At 32.9% G+C, this 22,045-nt stretch overlaps 1 protein-coding gene and 1 long non-coding RNA gene across 2 annotated transcripts; one reads left to right on the forward strand and one right to left on the reverse strand.

Annotated features, from left to right (window-relative positions):
• The first annotated feature begins 15,428 nt into the window (after positions 1–15,428).
• On the forward strand, positions 15,429–16,827 carry LOC120423072 (odorant receptor 30a-like). Its single transcript, XM_039586742.1, has 5 exons — positions 15,429–15,668; positions 15,733–16,250; positions 16,312–16,501; positions 16,557–16,712; positions 16,774–16,827. The coding sequence occupies exons 1-5, from the start codon at positions 15,429–15,431 to the stop codon at positions 16,825–16,827; spliced, it is 1,158 nt and encodes a 385-aa protein (XP_039442676.1).
• Positions 16,828–18,413: 1,586 nt separating this feature from the next.
• Positions 18,414–19,192, reverse strand: LOC120423070 (uncharacterized). The gene is made up of 3 exons (XR_005606200.2): positions 18,903–19,192; positions 18,741–18,844; positions 18,414–18,683 (listed from the first exon to the last, which is right to left on the reverse strand). It is a non-coding gene; the product is annotated as an uncharacterized LOC120423070 (long non-coding RNA).
• Positions 19,193–22,045: the final 2,853 nt, after the last annotated feature.

Below are 22,045 nucleotides of genomic sequence, written 5' to 3' on the forward strand. Positions count from 1 at the left end.
TCGATCACTCGGTATTATTTCTGGCTACTTTTCAAGTTGGCACTCTTCAAATCATGTAAATTAGCCACTTCTTCAGTTTGAAGTTCGCAATCCGTACAAGGTGCCCCTTATTCCTTGTTTGGTGAGACCGCGAGCGAAATCTAGCCAGAATCTCCCGATCCAGGTGAAGATCTACGTTGACGAGCCACTTCAAAAAAGGGGGATATTACATGTTACTTGATGTGGGTTATTAGCCTCGTCAAATCGTTTACTATTTTCTAGATCGCGCCAGTTCGACATCGTTATCTAGTTTGTTATCTTTACACCAAGGTCTATAATAAAGTTAGCATATTTTTCCCCCCTAAGGGCGTTTGATGGAGTGTGATCGACTACGGTGGGGTTGCTCTTGAGGTTGTTTGGTTTAGATTTGCGTCCGCGGTGTATCGGAGTGAGCTATAAAACTACACCGTTTACTAAGCTGGTGGCGTCTAGAGCAGCACTATATTAATGCCAAAGAGTGTGGATAAGCTTCGGGTGGGGGTTTATTTATAGCTGTTCACAGGTTTCCAGATTTATTCACGCAAAAAAGTCCGTTCGCGTAAACGTGAACAACGTACCATGAAAATAGGAAACAAAGCAAATTTTATGATAAGATTTTGCACCGTGAACAAATGCATGATTGCAACCGATTTCCATGAACGTTTGTTCACGAAAAACCGTAACGCCAGGTCTGGTTACGTTTTTCCTGATCTCGTATTCATAAACTTCGTTCATGGTAATGAGAAACAAATCATATATTTGTTCACGCTCATGCGAACAAAAAGCATGAAATTTTTCTTCGGCGGAATTTTGTGGGCGTTGCCACAGCTTTGAAACAGAGGCGAAGAACGTTCAGAAATCATTTAACGGAAAAGTGACAGTTGCAGGGTATCATTCAATTATTACGTGATGAACTATTTAATTTTGGCCCGGGTACGGATATATTTATCTGCAATCAGTTATTCGCATACCAAAATTAGATAATTTAACCGATTTTGGATTTTTTGGCCGCAGATGAAAGATACTAAGAACCTGCTTTATTGGAGCAATGCCAAAGGAACCTGGTCCAACCTGGCCACTCCGGAACGGGTCACCGGTAACCGATGGCCACTTGGGGACACTTCGGAATTCGCAAGGAACCATGTCATGTGACATATCAAAATTCATCAAATTCAAAACTATGACCATTACAATTGATGCCAACGTCTTCTGGCCCAACCCGGCCACTCCGGAACGGGTCACCGGTAACCGGTGGCCACTTGGGGACACTTCGGAATTTGCAAGGAACCATGTCATGTGACATATCAAAATTCATCAAATTAAAAATTATGACCATTACAAGTGATGCCAACGTCCTCTGGCCCAACCTGGCCACTCCGGAACGGGTCACCGGTAACCGATGGCCACTTGGGGACACTTCGGAATTTGCAAGGAACCATGTCATGTGACATATCAAAATTCATCAAATTAAAAATTATGACCATTACAAGTGATGCCAACGTCCTCTGGCCCAACCTGGCCACTTCGGAACGGGTCACCGGTAACCGGTGGCCACTTGGGGACACTTCGGAATTTACAAGGAACCATGGCATGTGACATATCAAAATTCATCAAATTAAAAACTATGACCATTTTATGTGATACCAACGTTCTCTGGTCCAACCTGGCCATTTCGGAACGGGTCACCGGTAACCGATGGCCACTTGGGGACACTTCGGGATTTGCAAGGAACCATGTCATGTGACATATCAAAATTCATCAAATTCAAAATTATGACCATTACAAGTTATGCCAACGTCCTCTGGCCCAACCTGGCCACTCCGGAACGGGTCAACGGTAACCGGTGGCCACTTGGGGACACTTCGGAATTTGCAAGGAACCATGTCATGTGACATATCAAAATTCATCAAATTAAAAACTATGACCATTACAAGTTATGCCAACGTCCTCTGGCCCAACCTGGCCACTTTGGAACGGGTCACCGGTAACCGGTGGCCACTTGGGGACACTTCGGAATTCGCAAGGAACCATGTCATGTGACATATCAAAATTCATCAAATTAAAAACTATGACCATTACAAGTTATGCCAACGTCCTCTGGCCCAACCTGGCCACTGCGGAACGGGTCACCGGTAACCGGTGGCCACTTGGGGACACTTCGGAATTTGCAAGGAACCATGTCATGTGACATATCAAAATTCATCAAATTAAAAACTATGACCATTACAAGTTATGCCAACGTCCTCTGGCCCAACCTGGCCACTTCGGAACGGGTCACCGGTAACCGGTGGCCACTTGGGGACACTTCGGAATTCGCAAGGAACCATGTCATGTGACATATCAAAATTCATCAAATTCAAAACTATGACCATTACAATTGATGCCAACGTCTTCTGGCCCAACCTGGCCACTCCGGAACGGGTCACCGGTAACCGGTGGCCACTTGGGGACACTTCGGAATTTGCAAGGAACCATGTCATGTAACATATCAAAATTCATCAAATTAAAAACTATGACCATTACAAGTTATGCCAACGTCCTCTGGTCCAACCTGGCCACTTCGGAACGGGTCACCGGTAACCGGTGGCCACTTGGGGACATTTCGGAATTTACAAGGAACCATGGCATGTGACATATCAAAATTCATCAAATTAAAAACTATGACCATTTTATGTGATACCAACGTTCTCTGGTCCAACCTGGCCATTTCCGAACGGGTCACCGGTAACCGATGGCCACTTAGGGACATTTCGGAATTTGCAAGGAACCATGTCATGTGACATATCAAAATTCATCAAATTAAAAATTATGACCATTACAAGTGATGCCAACGTCCTCTGGCCCAACCTGGCCACTTCGGAACGGGTCACCGGTAACCGGTGGCCACTTGGGGACACTTCGGGATTTGCAAGGAACCATGTCATGTGACATATCAAAATTCATCAAATTAAAAATTATGACCATTACAAGTGATGCCAACGTCCTCTGGCCCAACCTGGCCACTCCGGAACGGGTCACCGGTAACCGGTGGCCACTTGGGGACACTTCGGAATTTGCAAGGAACCATGTCATGTGACATATCAAAATTCATCAAATTAAAAACTATGACCATTACAAGTTATGCCAACGTCCTCTGGCCCAACCTGGCCACTGCGGAACGGGTCACCGGTAACCGGTGGCCACTTGGGGACACTTCGGAATTTGCAAGGAACCATGTCATGTGACATATCAAAATTCATCAAATTAAAAATTATGACCATTAAATGTAATGTCAACGAACCATAGCCCAAAGTCACGTAGAAGTTGCTATATTAAAAAGTACAAAAATACAAAAATACAAAAATACAAAAATACAAAAATACAAAAATACAAAAATACAAAAATACAAAAATACAAAAATACAAAAATACAAAAATACAAAAATACAAAAATACAAAAAAACAAAAATACAAAAATACAAAAATACAAAAATACAAAAATACAAAAATACAAAAATACAAAAATACAAAAATACAAAAATACAAAAATACAAAAATACAAAAATACAAAAATACAAAAATACAAAAAAACAAAAATACAATTCTTGAAATTCTTGGACATCTTGAAATTCTTGAAATTCTTGAAATTCTTGAAATTCTTGAAATTCTTGAAATTCTTGAAATTCTTGAAATTCTTGAAATTCTTGAAATTCTTGAAATTCTTGAAATTCTTGAAATTCTTGAAATTCTTGAAATTCTTGAAATTCTTGAAATTCTTGAAATTCTTGAAATTCTTGAAATTCTTGAAATTCTTGAAATTCTTGAAATTCTTGAAATTCTTGAAATTCTTGAAATTCTTGAAATTCTTGAAATTCTTGAAATTCTTGAAATTCTTAAAATTCTTGAAATTCTTGAAATTCTTGAAATTCTTGAAATTCTTGAAATTCTTGAAATTCTTGAAATTCTTGAAATTCTTGAAATTCTTGAAATTCTTGAAATTCTTGAAATTCTTGAAATTCTTGAAATTCTTGAAATTCTTGAACATCTTGAAATTCTTGAAATTCTTGAAATTCTTGAAATTCTTAAAATTCTTAAAATTCTTGAAATTTCTTGAAATTCTTGAAATTCTTGAAATTCTTGTAATTCTTAAAATTCTTAAAATTCTTGAAATACTTGAAATTCTTGAAATTCTTGAAATTCTTGAAATTCTTGAAATTCTTGAAATTCTTGAAATTCTTAAAATTCTTGAAATTCTTGAAATTCTTGAAATTTCTTGAAATTCTTGAAATTCTTAAAATACTTGAAATTCTTGAAATTCTTAAAATTCTTAAAATTCTTGAAATACTTGAAATTCTTGAAATTCTTGAAATTCTTGAAATTCTTGAAATTCTTGAAATTCTTGAAATTCTTGAAATTCTTGAAATTCTTGAAATTCTTGAAATTCTTGAAATTCTTGAAATTCTTGAAATTCTTGAAATTCTTGAAATTCTTGAAATTCTTGAAATTCTTGAAATTCTTGAAATTCTTAAAATTCTTGAAATTCTTGAAATACTTGAAATTCTTGAAATTCTTGAAATTCTTGAAATTCTTGAAATTCTTGAAATTCTTGAAATTCTTGAAATTCTTGAAATTCTTGAAATTCTTGAAATTTCTTGAAATTCTTGAAATTCTTAAAATACTTGAAATTCTTGAAATTCTTAAAATTCTTAAAATTCTTGAAATACTTGAAATTCTTGAAATTCTTGAAATTCTTGAAATTCTTGAAATTCTTGAAATTCTTGAAATTCTTGAAATTCTTGAAATTCTTGAAATTCTTGAAATTCTTGAAATTCTTGAAATTCTTGAAATTCTTGAAATTCTTGAAATTCTTGAAATTCTTGAAATTCTTGAAATTCTTGAAATTCTTGAAATTCTTGAAATTCTTGAAATTCTTGAAATTCTTGAAATTCTTGAAATTCTTGAAATTCTTGAAATTCTTAAAATTCTTGAAATTCTTGAAATTCTTGAAATTCTTGAAATTCTTGAAATTCTTGAAATTCTTGAAATTCTTGAAATTCTTGAAATTCTTGAAATTCTTGAAATTCTTGAAATTCTTGAAATTCTTGAAATTCTTGAAATTCTTGAAATTCTTGAAATTCTTGAAATTCTTGAAATTCTTGAAATTCTTGAAATTCTTGAAATTCTTGAAATTCTTGAAATTCTTGAAATTCTTGAAATTCTTGAAATTCTTGAAATTCTTGAAATTCTTGAAATTCTTGAAATTCTTAAAATTCTTGAAATTCTTGAAATTCTTGAAATTCTTGAAATTTCTTGAAATTCTTGAAATTCTTGAAATTCTTGTAATTCTTAAAATTCTTAAAATTCTTGAAATACTTGAAATTCTTGAAATTCTTGAAATTCTTGAAATTCTTGAAATTCTTGAAATTCTTGAAATTCTTGAAATTCTTGAAATTCTTGAAATTCTTGAAATTCTTGAAATTCTTGAAATTTCTTGAAATTCTTGAAATTCTTAAAATACTTGAAATTCTTGAAATTCTTAAAATTCTTAAAATTCTTGAAATACTTGAAATTCTTGAAATTCTTGAAATTCTTGAAATTCTTGAAATTCTTGAAATTCTTGAAATTCTTGAAATTCTTGAAATTCTTGAAATTCTTGAAATTCTTGAAATTCTTGAAATTCTTGAAATTCTTGAAATTCTTGAAATTCTTGAAATTCTTGAAATTCTTGAAATTCTTGAAATTCTTGAAATTCTTGAAATTCTTGAAATTCTTGAAATTCTTGAAATTCTTGAAATTCTTAAAATTCTTGAAATTCTTGAAATTCTTGAAATTCTTGAAATTCTTGAAATTCTTGAAATTCTTGAAATTCTTGAAATTCTTGAAATTCTTGAAATTCTTGAAATTCTTGAAATTCTTGAAATTCTTGAAATTCTTGAAATTCTTGGACATCTTGAAATTCTTGAAATTCTTGAAATTCTTGAAATTCTTAAAATTCTTAAAATTCTTGAAATTTCTTGAAATTCTTGAAATTCTTGTAATTCTTAAAATTCTTAAAATTCTTGAAATACTTGAAATTCTTGAAATTCTTGAAATTCTTGAAATTCTTGAAATTCTTGAAATTCTTGAAATTCTTGAAATTCTTGAAATTCTTGAAATTCTTGAAATTTCTTGAAATTCTTGAAATTCTTAAAATACTTGAAATTCTTGAAATTCTTAAAATTCTTAAAATTCTTGAAATACTTGAAATTCTTGAAATTCTTGAAATTCTTGAAATTCTTGAAATTCTTGAAATTTCTTGAAATTCTTGAAATTCTTAAAATACTTGAAATGCTTGAAATTCTTGAAATTCTTGAAATTCTTGAAATTCTTGAAATTCTTGAAATTCTTAAAATTCTTGAAATTCTTGAAATTCTTGAAATTCTTAAAATTCTTGAAATTCTTGAAATTTATGAAATTCTTGAAATTCTTGAAATTCTTGAAATTCATGAAATTCTTAAAATTTTTGAAATTCTTTGAAATTCTTGAAATTCTTGAAATTCTTGAAATTCTTAAAATTCTTGAAATTCTTGAAATTCTTAAAATTCTTAAAATTCTTAAAATTCTTAAAATTCTTGAAATTCTTAAAATCCTTGAAATTCTTAAAATTCTTGAAATTCTTGAAATTCTTGAAATTCTTGAAATTCTTGAAATTCTTGAAATTCTTGAAATTCTTGAAATTCTTGAAATTCTTGAAATTCTTGAAATTCTTGAAATTCTTGAAATTCTTGAAATTCTTGAAATTCTTGAAATTCTGGAAATTCTTGAAATTCTTGAAATTCTTGAAATTCTTGAAATTCTTGAAATTCTTGAAATTCTTGAAATTCTTGAAATTCTTGAAATTCTTAAAATTCTTAAAATTCTTGAAATTCTTGAAATTCTTGAAATTCTTGAAATTTCTTGAAATTCTTGAAATTCTTGTAATTCTTAAAATTCTTAAAATTCTTAAAATTCTTGAAATACTTGAAATTTTTGAAATTCTTGAAATTCTTGAAATTCTTGAAATTCTTGAAATTCTTGAAATTCTTGAAATTCTTGAAATTCTTGAAATTCTTGAAATTCTTGAAATTTCTTGAAATTCTTGAAATTCTTAAAATACTTGAAATTCTTGAAATTCTTAAAATTCTTAAAATTCTTGAAATACTTGAAATTCTTGAAATTCTTGAAATTCTTGAAATTCTTGAAATTCTTGAAATTCTTGAAATTCTTGAAATTCTTGAAATTCTTGAAATTCTTGAAGTTCTTGAAATTCTTGAAATTCTTGAAATTCTTGAAATTCTTGAAATTCTTGAAATTCTTGAAATTCTTGAAATTCTTGAAATTCTTGAAATTCTTGAAATTCTTGAAATTCTTGAAATTCTTGAAATTCTTGAAATTCTTGAAATTCTTAAAATTCTTGAAATTCTTGAAATTCTTGAAATTCTTGAAATTCTTGAAATTCTTGAAATTCTTGAAATTCTTGAAATTCTTGAAATTCTTGAAATTCTTGAAATTCTTGAAATTCTTGAAATTCTTGAAATTCTTGAAATTCTTGAAATTCTTGAAATTCTTGGACATCTTGAAATTCTTGAAATTCTTGAAATTCTTGAAATTCTTGAAATTCTTAAAATTCTTAAAATTCTTGAAATTTCTTGAAATTCTTGAAATTCTTGAAATTCTTGTAATTCTTAAAATTCTTAAAATTCTTGAAATACTTGAAATTCTTGAAATTCTTGAAATTCTTGAAATTCTTGAAATTCTTGAAATTCTTGAAATTCTTGAAATTCTTGAAATTCTTGAAATTTCTTGAAATTCTTGAAATTCTTAAAATACTTGAAATTCTTGAAATTCTTAAAATTCTTAAAATTCTTGAAATACTTGAAATTCTTGAAATTCTTGAAATTCTTGAAATTCTTGAAATTCTTGAAATTTCTTGAAATTCTTGAAATTCTTAAAATATTTGAAATTCTTGAAATTCTTGAAATTCTTGAAATTCTTGAAATTCTTGAAATTCTTGAAATTCTTAAAATTCTTGAAATTCTTGAAATTCTTGAAATTCTTAAAATTCTTGAAATTCTTGAAATTTATGAAATTCTTGAAATTCTTGAAATTCTTGAAATTCATGAAATTCTTAAAATTTTTGAAATTCTTTGAAATTCTTAAAATTCTTGAAATTCTTGAAATTCTTAAAATTCTTGAAATTCTTGAAATTCTTAAAATTCTTAAAATTCTTAAAATTCTTAAAATTCTTGAAATTCTTAAAATCCTTGAAATTCTTAAAATTCTTGAAATTCTTGAAATTCTTGAAATTCTTGAAATTCTTGAAATTCTTGAAATTCTTGAAATTCTTGAAATTCTTGAAATTTTTAAAATTCTTGAAATTCTTAAAATTCTTAAAATTTCTGAAATTCTTGAAATTCTTGAAATTCTTGAAATTTTTGAAATTCTTGAAATACTTGAAATTCTTGAAATATTTGAAACACTTGATATATTTGAAAAACTTAAAATACTTGAAAATCTCGAAATAGGTACTCGAAATATTCGAATTACTCGAAATACTCACAACACTTTAAATACTTGATATACTTGAAAAACTCGAAATATTCGAAATACTCGCAACACTTGAAATACTTAAAATATTTGAAGAAATTGAAATACACGAAATATTTGATATACTAGAAATATTGAAACACTTGAAATACTCGAAACACTTGAAATACTTGTAATATGTGCAATCGCCCCTAACACAACTTACCTAAACCATCTGCCTCCAGAAGCCAAACCGTCGAAAATCAACTCCGTCGAAAAACCACTCTCACTCACAAAACCTTTTAAAACAAACAAAAACATTTATTTGAAACGAGAACTTCGATTCCCAACCAGCTGACCAGCACGTCAAAACATGTTAGTTTTTTTCCAAGCGTTACTGGTCGACTTATAAAAAGTAACGCATCTTTTCTGCCTCGAACACGGATCACAACTTCGTGAACTAGTTCATAACTTCATGAAGTACATATCATGATTTCATGATTTTTGTACCATGATTTCATGAATTTGTTCACGTTTCCATGAACACGTTTGTTTTCTGAATTCGTGATTTTTTGTTCATGGCTACGGGAACGCTTTTTTTTGCGTGTTGCGATAAGCTGCAGGCAGCGATGAATGATAATCTTTGTTTAATGGAATTTAGCAGGAAGGCAGTTGATACGACATGGATTAGTGTGAAGAAAGTATCTGACTTTTTTCATCACAACTTATATTAAAAGTAATTATTACAAGGAAAAGCAAAAACAAACAGAAACTTGAAATACCTAGTTTCATGTTCCATAAACCATCCAAATTTTATTGCCCTCCACAAGACACGTTAATTGCATTCCAATCCGGTGTTTCTAGTACAACCGATAATTTATAGCAACCTCAATCGCAGTCAAAACACACGCTCGGATTTGCATTCTGCTCTATGATTTACAGTTTTACGACCTGACGACTCGTTAACGATAAGTGAACAGGAAAAATGCTCTCTTTGAGCCGATAAAAGCATATACAGAAATCCGTCCTTTCCAAAAGAACCGATCGCGCGTGCACTTGAAAACGCAATTTCATCCTCTGGTGTTTGGTTTTGATGCTCGTGCCAAGCCGCGATTAATCAATGGGGAGGGGTATATTCCGCACACGGTTATTAAACAGGGAAACATTCCTTGCATTCTAGGCTATTTTTACGACCTTGTTGACGCCACCAGCACTACTGGCTACTATAACGTTCCGAAAACCCTTGACGTGACGTTCAACATCCACCCCACAAGTTTTGGTTAGTGTTTGTTTTGACGTGGAAGAATTTCGATAAATAGTAAATATTAGGCAGTGTGGCAAAATTGAATGACCTTTCCTCGGGCCAGGGTGTGTTTACCGTTTGATGAACTTAGAAATGTGTTGATTTTAGGACGGAGTTGTTTACTTGGGGTTCTGCTAACGAACACTACCGGTTCAACCCTTTTCCACCAGCTGTCACGGGATTAACCAATTGGATCACGTTTCGCCTATGCAGTTTTATAGGTACTACTTTTTACTGCGAATAATTGTTAAGTCACAAACACGAATCCATACGGCGCCAGGCTTAGAACCTGTGACGGCTGATGACAGTGCTACTTAAACTGGTCAACGGCGGGACACCCAAGATGCAATAATCCTCAATAAATACCATATTGAGAAGGGTTAGGTTAGAACAAAGACCTGAACAAAGGGAATTCGTCATCAAGATCCATTATTCCGAAGGCACATTTGCACTAAATCCAGCTGAATCAACCATTACCGTGTGTGCACTTCAGTAAACAATCATCGGTAATTATTTTTCCAGTTCACGCACAAGGCCAATTAATCGCGAACGGAAGTCAAAATTTGTTGGCGGAGCTTTCAAAAAAAAAAAAAATGTTGGTTGGTCTTAAAAAATGCTTTTATTTTTTTTAATTCAAGCTAGCAAATAAGCTCCCGAAATTTTCTATTTTTGGTCGTATACGCCCTTTTGAAAACCAATATGAATGATGTATTCTGATGATCGGCAACCCAATGGTGTGAAATGGGAATAGTTTCACCTTACCAGATAAAACTGGTCATGTCTGTGCGGAATTCAGGTTTATTTACGCATGTATGCGTATTCGCCAAATTGATTTATGACCACAGGTGTTATAAATTAAAAATACTGGTTAATATATGCATGTTTTGAGTGCTGAATCGCGATGAGGCTTGATTTATGGATCGGTACTGTAACTTTTAACGACATGAATAAACTGTATCGACAACAATAATTTTAACTTCAATATTTTCACATTTCTCACAAAATAAGCTGAAAAAATCTCGCCCTAAAAACTAAAAACTAAAAACTAAAAACTAAAAATTAAAAACTAAAAACTAAAAACTAAAAACTAAAAACTAAAAACTAAAAACTAAAAACTAAAAACTAAAAACTAAAAACTAAAAACTAAAAACTAAAAACTAAAAACTAAAAACTAAAAACTAAAAACTAAAAACTAAAAACTAAAAACTAAAAACTAAAAACTAAAAACTAAAAACTAAAAACTAAAAACTAAAAACTAAAAACTAAAAACTAAAAACTAAAAACTAAAAACTAAAAACTAAAAACTAAAAACTAAAAACTAAAAACTAAAAACTAAAAACTAAAAACTAAAAACTAAAAACTAAAAACTAAAAACTAAAAACTAAAAACTAAAAACTAAAAACTAAAAACTAAAAACTAAAAACTAAAAACTAAAAACTAAAAACTAAAAACTAAAAACTAAAAACTAAAAACTAAAAACTAAAAACTAAAAACTAAAAACTAAAAACTAAAAACTAAAAACTAAAAACTAAAAACTAAAAACTAAAAACAAAAAACTAAAAACTAAAAACTAAAAACTAAAAACTAAAAACTAAAAACTAAAAACTAAAAACTAAAAACTAAAAACTAAAAACTAAAAACTAAAAACTAAAAACTAAAAACTAAAAACTAAAAACTAAAAACTAAAAACTAAAAACTAAAAACTAAAAACTAAAAACTAAAAACTAAAAACTAAAAACTAAAAACTAAAAACTAAAAACTAAAAACTAAAAACTAAAAACTAAAAACTAAAAACTAAAAACTAAAAACTAAAAACTAAAAACTAAAAACTAAAAACTAAAAACTAAAAACTAAAAACTAAAAACTAAAAACTAAAAACTAAAAACTAAAAACTAAAAACTAAAAACTAAAAACTAAAAACTAAAAACTAAAAACTAAAAACTAAAAACTAAAAACTAAAAACTAAAAACTAAAAACTAAAAACTAAAAACTAAAAACTAAAAACTAAAAACTAAAAACTAAAAACTAAAAACTAAAAACTAAAAACTAAAAACTAAAAACTAAAAACTAAAAAACTAAAAACTAAAAACTAAAAACTAAAAACTAAAAACTAAAAACTAAAAACTAAAAACTAAAAACTAAAAACTAAAAACTAAAAACTAAAAACTAAAAACTAAAAACTAAAAACTAAAAACTAAAAACTAAAAACTAAAAACTAAAAACTAAAAACTAAAAACTAAAAACTAAAAACTAAAAACTAAAAACTAAAAACTAAAAACTAAAAACTAAAAACTAAAAACTAAAAACTAAAAACTAAAAACTAAAAACTAAAAACTAAAAACTAAAAACTAAAAACTAAAAACTAAAAACTAAAACTAAAAACTAAAAACTAAAAACTAAAAACTAAAAACTAAAAACTAAAAACTAAAAACTAAAAACTAAAAACTAAAAACTAAAAACTAAAAACTAAAAACTAAAAACTAAAAACTAAAAACTAAAAACTAAAAACTAAAAAACTAAAAACTAAAAACTAAAAACTAAAAACTAAAAACTAAAAACTAAAAACTAAAAACTAAAAACTAAAAACTAAAAACTAAAAACTAAAAACTAAAAACTAAAAACTAAAAACTAAAAACTAAAAACAAAAAACTAAAAACTAAAAACTAAAAACTAAAAACTAAAAACTAAAAACTAAAAACTAAAAACTAAAAACTAAAAACTAAAAACTAAAAACTAAAAACTAAAAACTAAAAACTAAAAACTAAAAACTAAAAACTAAAAACTAAAAACTAAAAACTAAAACCTAAAAATTAAAAACTAAAAACTAAAACCACTTTGATATTTCGTGCTAACTTTTCGTAGGGGAAATATACCCATTTTAAGCCTAATAAGCGGTCGTGTTTGAATGATGCTAGATAATCTGGAGTGTTCCTTGAAATATACTAAAACCAAGTACACCAACGAGTAGAGCAACTTTTTGTGAACATTTCTGTTTATTTTCACTTTTATTAAAAGTTATGCTATTCTTTTTACAAGCATTTAAAAAAAAATATTTCCCAAATGCATTTTAATCAGTCGAGTGCATTGGGTCACGTCCATTTTCCTATTTTCAGCTTATTTCTTTTTTTCTTCCAGCGCTCTTTTGGGTCTGCTTAGTGTTGCCAAAATTGATAAAATTTTAAGCAAAAACTCACGAAAAGTCGAGCCAAACATTTCATTAGGGCACAAAACCAAAACGTAAACATTTGGGACTATTCCACTATTCCATTAATTAGTACACTTCCTACATGCCCTCCAAGAATCAGATTGTTAGCAAACAATTTCCTATTGAAAAAATCAAAAACACAAAGGGCACATAACAATGTTCACTCCAAACCAGAAAAAAGTTCAATTGTGCCCTTTTCTTTTTCGTTATTTTTTCATGGTTAAGGAACTCTCTATGTTATAAAGTGAACTTTTCATTCATTCTTAACACTAATTCACTTCAAGACAAAGTTTGGTTTACGTTTCACCAAGAATTTCTGCAGAAAAAAACTTCGTCGAAATACAATATTTAATACGGCCCCGCGGCTGCTGTTCAGTACACTTTTGAAGATTTGTTATGTTTCACATACCGTATCTACACCATTAGATCACAAAACTTCACCAATTATCAAAATTTCCGCTGAATTCAACATTATTTCTAACTAAACAAAAAGACCCATAAACATCATTACAGACAACAATCAGGTGACAGCGCTTTAGTGCCCTTTCAGTTCTCTTCGAAATTGCATTTAGAAAGGACCCATTATGAACAACAGTTGGAAAGTTAAAAGGGCCCAATAACGATATTTTTTAAAATTATGAGTTTTATTGCGAAAATCAACATAAATTAAGAAGCACTAAAGCAGAATTGAGAATAATTATGTGTTTTATCGTATCATCAGTAAAAATACCACCAGTCAAGCTTTCTTTTAAAATAGGAATTGAAACAAGTTGTCTACTTTTTACCAGCGATTTTCTCGAATCGCGGTTTTTGGTTTTGTGCCCTAATGAAATGTTTGGCTCGAAGTAGTCTTTTATAGAGAATATTTCCTGGCATCACTGGCTAACTCCAACAGACGCTGCTGGTGGTGTTGGTGGCCACCCTTTGTTCTTTATTTGCCTTCGCTTCAGGCTCCGTTTTCTTCAGCCTTCGATTGGAATGCGTCGTCAAAACTCCAACGTCAAAAGACTTGGCGCGTTTGTTTTTTTGATGGCGCTTGCTGATTATTTTCATGTTTCGGGATTATTTTTCAAGAGAGTGACTAAGTAATGTTCAAAAGAACATGTTGCCGGTAGTTGGAAGCAATTTTATGTCATAAGCGCTTTGAAATCGTTAGCGCAAGTGAAAAGATATTGATGGCGGGTTTCGTTAAGCAGTTAACCTCTCATCTTGCGTGTGGATGTGTGTGCCACCGAAATGATGAGAAATGGTCTCGCAAAATAGAAATTATGATCAAAAGTGCATTAAATTTGATCTTTTTGGCCAGTAAATGGCATAAATTTGCGTGCTTACTTGAGGCGGTGCTGTTGCTGGTAAGTTTATAGCCTAAATAGTAATTTTGGAGCTTTATTCGAGCATCAAACTCTTCATATGACGAAGATAGGCGTTTGATTAGCAAGGGTATATTTCCCCTACGTTGCTTTTAGAAGTTCCGAGAAAAACGCGTTATAATGTTTGACCTTGAATAAACAAACACGAGAGCACGTTATGTAAACAATAACAAACACGATTTGTTTGTTTGATCATTTTGTGCATTGTCCCGAAGTTTGGTTGAATTTGGTTGCCAGAGTCCCGAGTTATAATTAAAATTTTTTATGGTATTCGAGCTTATCCTTGTGTCAAACGCGTTCTGACCTGAAATCCCTATGCTCTTTGTCGCACTTTACATCATTTTTACGGTTTTCATTGAACACCACATGATTGGAATCTTCTTTTTGGGTCAAAAATAGCCCTGGTAAATTTTCATCCAAATCGGTTCGGATTTGGCAATTTTTTAAAACGAACGAAAAAAAATCCATTTTAATCAGGAACAGTCGCCGTGGGCAATGTACGTGTACATGGGGAAAATTGTACAACCCAGTACACTTATGTGAAAGACCAGCGCTAGAAATTTTGAAAGAACATGAATCCTCTCCATCAGCAGTAACAGTCTCTCGTTGATCTTCTCGTGATTGCGATACTTGTGGTGCAAACGGCGTAAGCGCCCGTACTGAGTTTGGTAAAAGGATCGATGAAACACCAGGCTCTAGGAAGAGGACCTGAATCACAAATTCAAAAACAACGAGTACTTCACAAACCTTGAACATGTTAGGTGGTAAAAAGCTGCACGTAAGCACCACCACGACGAATGGCAAATGAACGTTGAGAAAGCTAATTATTAATAAGATACGTGTGTAAAATTTTAATGCTTTTTATTGTTTCTTGATTAACCATTAATAATGGGGTTTGCATAATTCATACACAACAAACAAATAAATACCTCTTCAATGCTACAGTCCTGCACAGTTTTGACCGACAGCCAGCCATGGTGCAAAAAGTAAAAGCTAAGGACACGCTTCCGATGCGTTCGTTCACCAAGTCCTACGAAATGTACGACTACAACCTGCTCTTCATCCGCTGGATGGCCGACTTTAGCGGGGTCGACATGCTGGTGGAAGACTATCGGTTCAACTACCGAACAGCAATTTGTGTTGGCACTGTTCTGATGGGTGCAATCAACTGTACTTATAGTCTCGCATATTACTATCCAAATTATTACAAAATGTGTGAGGTGGTTGTGCTTTTAGGGATTCTTATCCAGGTAAAAATTTGGTTGGTATACGATAATACTCAATCTAATCAAAGACATCGTACCCTCGAAATAGGGAACACCGAAGCTCTATTTCGGATACATTCATCGAGAATTCTACAAAATACAATACGGTCGATTGCGACGGCTCCACTACCGGTATCGCGATCACGAGATACTTAACGCAAAGCTCCTAAGACTAATGGAGAGAATTCACGTCCTGTCCAAGCTGCTTGCGATAGTGTTTATTTTCGGCGGGCTGGGATATTCGATCTACCCCCTGTACATGTACTGGGCTAACAACGAGCTAGTTCTGATGGTCACCATGAGAGTACCTTGGGTTAATGCGGATACGTACACCGGGTACGCTGTGACCACGGCCATGCAAATGGTGATGATTGTCATCGCCTGCACGGGACTGTCCGCGTCAGACACGGCCATACTGCTGTTCGTGGCCAATTTATCCGCCTACGTGGAGGTGTTCACGAACGTGCTGAACAAGTTGAACGCCATGCTAAGCGCAGAGGATCGTGACGAAGAAGTGATTAGATGCCAAGTGCGGAAGATATGCTCGCAACATCAGGACATTATCGAGTAAGGACCGTCCGATTGGTAATTTTAACTCGTTCATAACAGAAAAAAAATGCTTTTTCAGATACGAGTCCGACTTAGATGAACGGTACATTGTAATCTGCTTTGGTCTTGCCATTGGTGCTATAACCACTATGACCGTTTCGATTTTTCTGGTTTACATGAATAGCTTCATTCCCGGTTATGCCCTGCTGGTGGCTAGCTTTTTCCAACTACTGGAATTTTGTCTGCTCGGGACCGTCCTGACCGTGAAGGTAAACGGCACCTTTCGTTGTTAACAAGTTTGTTTGAAAATACAGTGCCTTTCAGAATGAGGAAATCATTGAGGCGATCTACAGCACCAACTGGTATCTGCTAGCGGAACCAGAACGTCAATGTTTTGCGTTGATGCTGCACAAGAGTCAAAACTTTACGGAAATGACCATCGGAGGGTACGCTCCGCTCAACTTGGAAACATTCGTTGCGGTGAGATTGAATTTGAGACAGTTGTGTACAAGCTCAGTTTCGCTTATTCTTCACGTTGCAGATTATGAACCGAATTTACTCCTACTTTATGATGCTCATTAGTTTCATCGAATAAAAGCGGTGCTTGGTACAAATTCATATGAGTAAACAATAATGCAAAAATAAACCGGAGCGTTTGGTACGGTATGTCTACGAATCCTTTCTCCCCTGTACACTCTGTGAAATGTGATTCGTTCTCAGAATCCTCTCTGCGATAAACACAACATAGTAGGGCTGGCCGCTATAATTTTTGTAATACTTTTTCGGGTGTTCTCGGATGTACTACAATTATTAATAGGGGGAGAGGGGTAATATGCACCCGTGTTTTGCCCCAATATGCACCCCCTGCTTTTCTCGGTATTTGGAAGAATCTTCCGGGAAAAAAATCATAGAAATTGGAAGCTTAACATTCCCAAGTAACATTTTTTTCCAGGAGTTCTACAAGAGCTCTTCAAGATAGCTACAGCATAGCAGGTTGGACCGCGGTAGGATAAAACTCTCTTCAAGTACTCTTCCAAACTCCTGAAGAAGTTTTGAAGAGAATTTTATCCTACCGCGGTCCAAACTGCTATGCTGTAGCTATCTTGAAGAGCTCTTGTAGAACTCTTGGAAAAAAAATGTTACTTGGGATCAGGGCTTGCGAAATTTCGACTTTTTTGGTGATAGCTGACAGAACACTCCAATCGTCTTCACCACGACAACCTGATTTTTACATTCTACTTTCGTTCGTTTCACACACAAAGGAATGAGTGCTACGCAAAGTCACTCACACAATCATTGACTTCCCTCCAGGAGAAAAATCGCTTGGAGAGCGTTCGTTTGACATTCTACCGAGATTCCGATCATCTCTCCAATGATAGCAATCATATGACATCTGTCACCACGCAGCATACACTAGGAAGAGAGAGACAAAAACGAGAGAAAGAGAAAGAGCACGTTGTCTCGTTCGGGCGGCTGCTTGAGCTTGAGGCATTTTTCGTTCGTTTCGTCTTCGTGTTTACGTTCACTGACCGTCGCCAAGCAACGACGGTCATGATAGGCGTTTTGTGTCAGCGATCAAATATCGTTTTGGGAAATGATCGCTGATAGAAAGTTCTATCGAATATCGAGCAGTCCCATTCAGTGATAGATCCCTTTTCAAGCATTGCTTGGGATTGCTAAACCATGCTGGAAAAATTTGAGCATCGTAGTATAAAAACAGCTTAAGTTATTTGCAAAACATTAAAATATTGTGTTTTCATCTAATATTCAATGAACTTTCTTTATGATTTTTGGACAATATAAAAATCATTTATTGATATTGTAAGTGTTGAAGTATATAGTTTTTGCCATCATCTTTATTATTCTGTAGATAGATGAGTACAAAAACATCAAAAAATACATTTTTAATTAAATTTTCTTCAAAAAGCGAAGTCGGGGCAAAATGCACCGTTGTGAAGCTCCTTTGTAAAAACAGCGGTGTCATCTAGTGGTGACTATTGAAAACTGCTTTAACCCTGTGCATGTTGCCCCATTGTTGTGATGCATTTTGCCCCGTTGTTGTAGTGCATTTTGCCCCAATGTTGTGGTGCATATTGCCCCGCATGGTTGTTTGAAATGAATCAAAAATGATTTTTGTTCGGACGGTGGCAAATAAAACCAGATTTTGTATCAGCTAATGCAGATCAAACTGTAATGTATTTGAAATTCAATTTTAGTTTGTTGTCTTGTGTTTGGGTGTACGTTTGCTTACATTGATTGGTTTGTTTTTGTACCGTGTTGTACCTTTTGTACCCAAATGGTTTCGTACTCCTTGTCAACCTATCCGTAATTTTATTATTTATTTACAAATAGATTTAAGTTTTAACGTGTGCAACAACTTACGCTTTACCCCAACAGCAGAAAACTGCACCTCCTTGCTGAGAGATTGCAATCTGTTTTGCCTGTCGCAATCTGTGTTTGATAAGTGTTAATCGTCACTTTTCACTGGGGGGTTCAATTTCGTGTTACCTGTAATCTACCGCCGTTAAATCTGTTCGTTCCGTCCTGTCTGCACTGTCCTGACCGTTCTGTCCCGTCCTGTTCTGGCTGGCCAATCCGTACTGACGTCCGTACTACTAAATTATTACTTTTTAATCCGTTGTGTTCGTTTGTTGTTTGTTTTCGTCTTACCCGCAGCCTGTGATCGTCCAACCAAACCGTAACTAAACGCCTGAACTATGCGCACGACAATTTAAATCACCAAAGACACTCTTTTTGGTAAAAGTGAACCGAACTCGATCTTTCAACGCGTTTTCTGTTTTCCTTTGTGACTACCTTTAGTCGTGTTTACTTCCTCCTCTCTTGTTTCTAATTTACTATAATTTGTTTATGTTTATATTTGTGTTGTGTTGTGTAGCGCTGCGTGTACCGTGACCCTACCGTGTCTTCGCGACCTATGTCGACTTGGTGGCAGTGTTGTCGGAACAATTTTAGAAATTTGATTTTTTGGTTTTTGAAGACTTTTTTCACATGGATGACGAAGAATAATAGTTGTTTTAGAACATCGAACAAAATTCTTCCACAGTACACTCAACCCCCGGTGGTTGGTCACTTTTTCGTTTGACACTTTTTTAGTTTGTACCCCGTTGGTTGGTCAAAGTCAAACTAAAAAGTGACGAACTGTCACTTTTTACACAGCACTCACGCACACTATCAAAACAAACGTTTGGTAGTGTGTGTGAACTCCGTGTAAAAGGGGTGTCAAACTAAAACGTGACCCCGATCGTTTGACAACAGTTGGTGTCAAACCATCGGGGTTTGAGTGTAATGCTGTAATAGTTGAGAAATCACAGTTTTCCCTTAGGGGGTGCATATTACCCCCTCTCCCCCTAATGACAAGAAAAGTGTTTGGGGCGTAATTTAATCACAAGACAAGCATGCTTCCATCGATGTTTCGGCGTTTGTGTAAGATTAGAATAGATTAGATTCCGCGACATTTATGTACATCCGAAATTTATAATTTTATTTGTTGGCAGAAAACTCTCTAAAATTCAATTCTGTCGATTGCATGATATCTTGACGAAACTGAGTTGCGTTTACTGACATGAACTTCAAAATTGTCGAGTTGTGTGGTATCGACGCATAACTTAACATAATTGAACTGAACATATTATTAAAGCGTGAATTATTGAGGAGAGGTTGAAATGTCTACACGTTTTTAATGATTATGAAATTACAAATTACTTTCCTATTAGTGTTACATCCATTATTCACCTTGAAGGTGAGCAATTCTCTACGAAATCGGTCTTTTTTCTTCAATTATAATTTTTGTATTTTTTAATCCGACTGAAACTTTTTTGGTGCCTTCGGTATGCCCAAAGAAGCCATTTTGCATCATTAGTTTGTCCATATAATTTTCCATACAAATTTGGCAGCTGTCCATACAAAAATGATGTATGAAAATTCAAAAATCTGTATCTTTTGAAGGAATTTTTTGATCGATTTGGTGTCTTCGGCAAAGTTGTAGGTATGGATATGGACTACACTGGAAAAAAATAATACACGGTAAAAAAAATTTGGTGATTTTTTTATTTAACTTTTTATCACTAAAACTTGATTTACAAAAAAACACTATTTTTAATTTTTTTTATTTTTTTATATGTTTTAGAGGACATAAAATGCCAACTTTTCAGAAATTTCCAGGTTGTGCAAAAAATCATTGACCGAGTTATGATTTTTTTAAACAATACTGATTTTTTCAAAAAATCGAAATATTGGTCGTAAAAATTTTTCAACTTCATTTTTCGATGTAAAATCAAATTTGCAATCAAAAAGTACTTTAGTGAAATTTTGATAAAGTGCACCGTTTTCAAGTTATAGCCATATTTAAATTTTTTAAAATTAGTGCACATGTTTGCCCAGTTTTGAAAAAAATTTCACTATGGCCGACTGCTGAGATATCGACATTAGAAAATGGTGGGTTGTTTGGGTGAGACTTAGAAAACATCAATTTTCCTGTTTTTAAACCTTTGCATGGCAATTTCTCAGCAACTATGGGTCGTATCAACAAAGTCCGAAGAAGCAAAATATAGAGAATTTTCTCAGCTTTTCAAATTTTTTTTTTTCAAAGCTGGGCAAACATGTGCACTAATTTTAAAAAATGAAAAACTGCGACTATATTCAAAATGTCATTTAAATATGGCTATAACTTGAAAACGGTGCACTTTATCAAAATTTCACTAAAGTACTTTTTGATTGCAAATTTGATTTTACATCGAAAAATGAAGTTAAAAAAATTTACGACCAAAATTTCGATTTTTTGAAAAAATCAGTATTAATTAAAAAATTCATAACTCGGTCAATGATTTTTTGCACAACCTGGAAATTTCTGAAAAGTTGGCATTTTATGTCCTCTAAAACATTTAAAAAAATAAAAAAAATTAAAAATAGTGTTTTTTTGTATATCAAGTTTTAGTGATAAAAAGTTAAATAAAAAAATCACCAAATTTTTTTTACCGTGTATTATTTTTTTCCAGTGTATTCCGTATCCATACCTACAACTTTGCCGAAGACACCAAATCGATCAAAAAATTCCTTCAAAAGATACAGATTTTTGAATTTTCATGCATCATTTTTGTATGGACAGCTGCCAAATTTGTATGGAAAATTATATGGACAAACTAATGATGCAAAATGGCTTCTTTGGGCATACCGAAGGCACCAAAAAAGTTTCAGTTGGATTAAAAAATACAAAAAAAAACGAATGACCGAAATCCTAGAGAACTGCTCAGGTGCAATAAAACATCCGTGCAAAACGAGTATTCCACACAGTTTAAATCGCCAGCTTGCAGCAATGGTGCAAGTAAGCGCCAGGGAAACGCTTCCGATGCGTTGGATGGCCGACTTCAGGGGCGTCGACACGATGGTTGCAATTTGAATTGGCTCCACGTTGATGGGCACAATCAACTCTATTTAGAGCTTTGGGTTTTCTCATCCAGGTAATGTTTGGAGTTTGACTGAATTTGGTGACCGGAGTTCCGAGTTATAATTAAAAAGGATAACAGCAGTTGGGCATGTACGTGTGACAAATACATCCTTTAACTAAATTCTCTAGGCCAGTTGTCGCATTTGCAGCAAATTCAGCTCGATCGGATCAAAACTTATTTCATATGAAGACTGAAGAGTGACACCAATGCACGGAGTTTTTCCTGGTTTTGTTAAATATCTCAGGATTGAAATCTAATTTTGGGTATCTGTGAAGGTCAAACGGTGAGGCATTTAGAACTGCACAAAACGGCGTCCTCTACTCAATTTGGCCCAAAATCGACGTACGG

This window comes from Culex pipiens, chromosome 2 (genome assembly GCF_016801865.2).
Source record: "Culex pipiens pallens isolate TS chromosome 2, TS_CPP_V2, whole genome shotgun sequence".
Lineage (NCBI taxonomy): Eukaryota > Metazoa > Arthropoda > Insecta > Diptera > Culicidae > Culex > Culex pipiens.

Coding starts and splice junctions, on each gene's coding strand:
- LOC120423072 (XM_039586742.1), top strand. CDS start 15,429: ATGCGTTCGTTCACCAAGTCCTACGAAATGTACGACTACAACCTGCTC. Junction 16,251..16,311: donor CAACATCAGGACATTATCGA/GTAAGGACCGTC, acceptor ATGCTTTTTCAG/ATACGAGTCCGACTTAGATG. Junction 16,502..16,556: donor GGACCGTCCTGACCGTGAAG/GTAAACGGCACC, acceptor AGTGCCTTTCAG/AATGAGGAAATCATTGAGGC.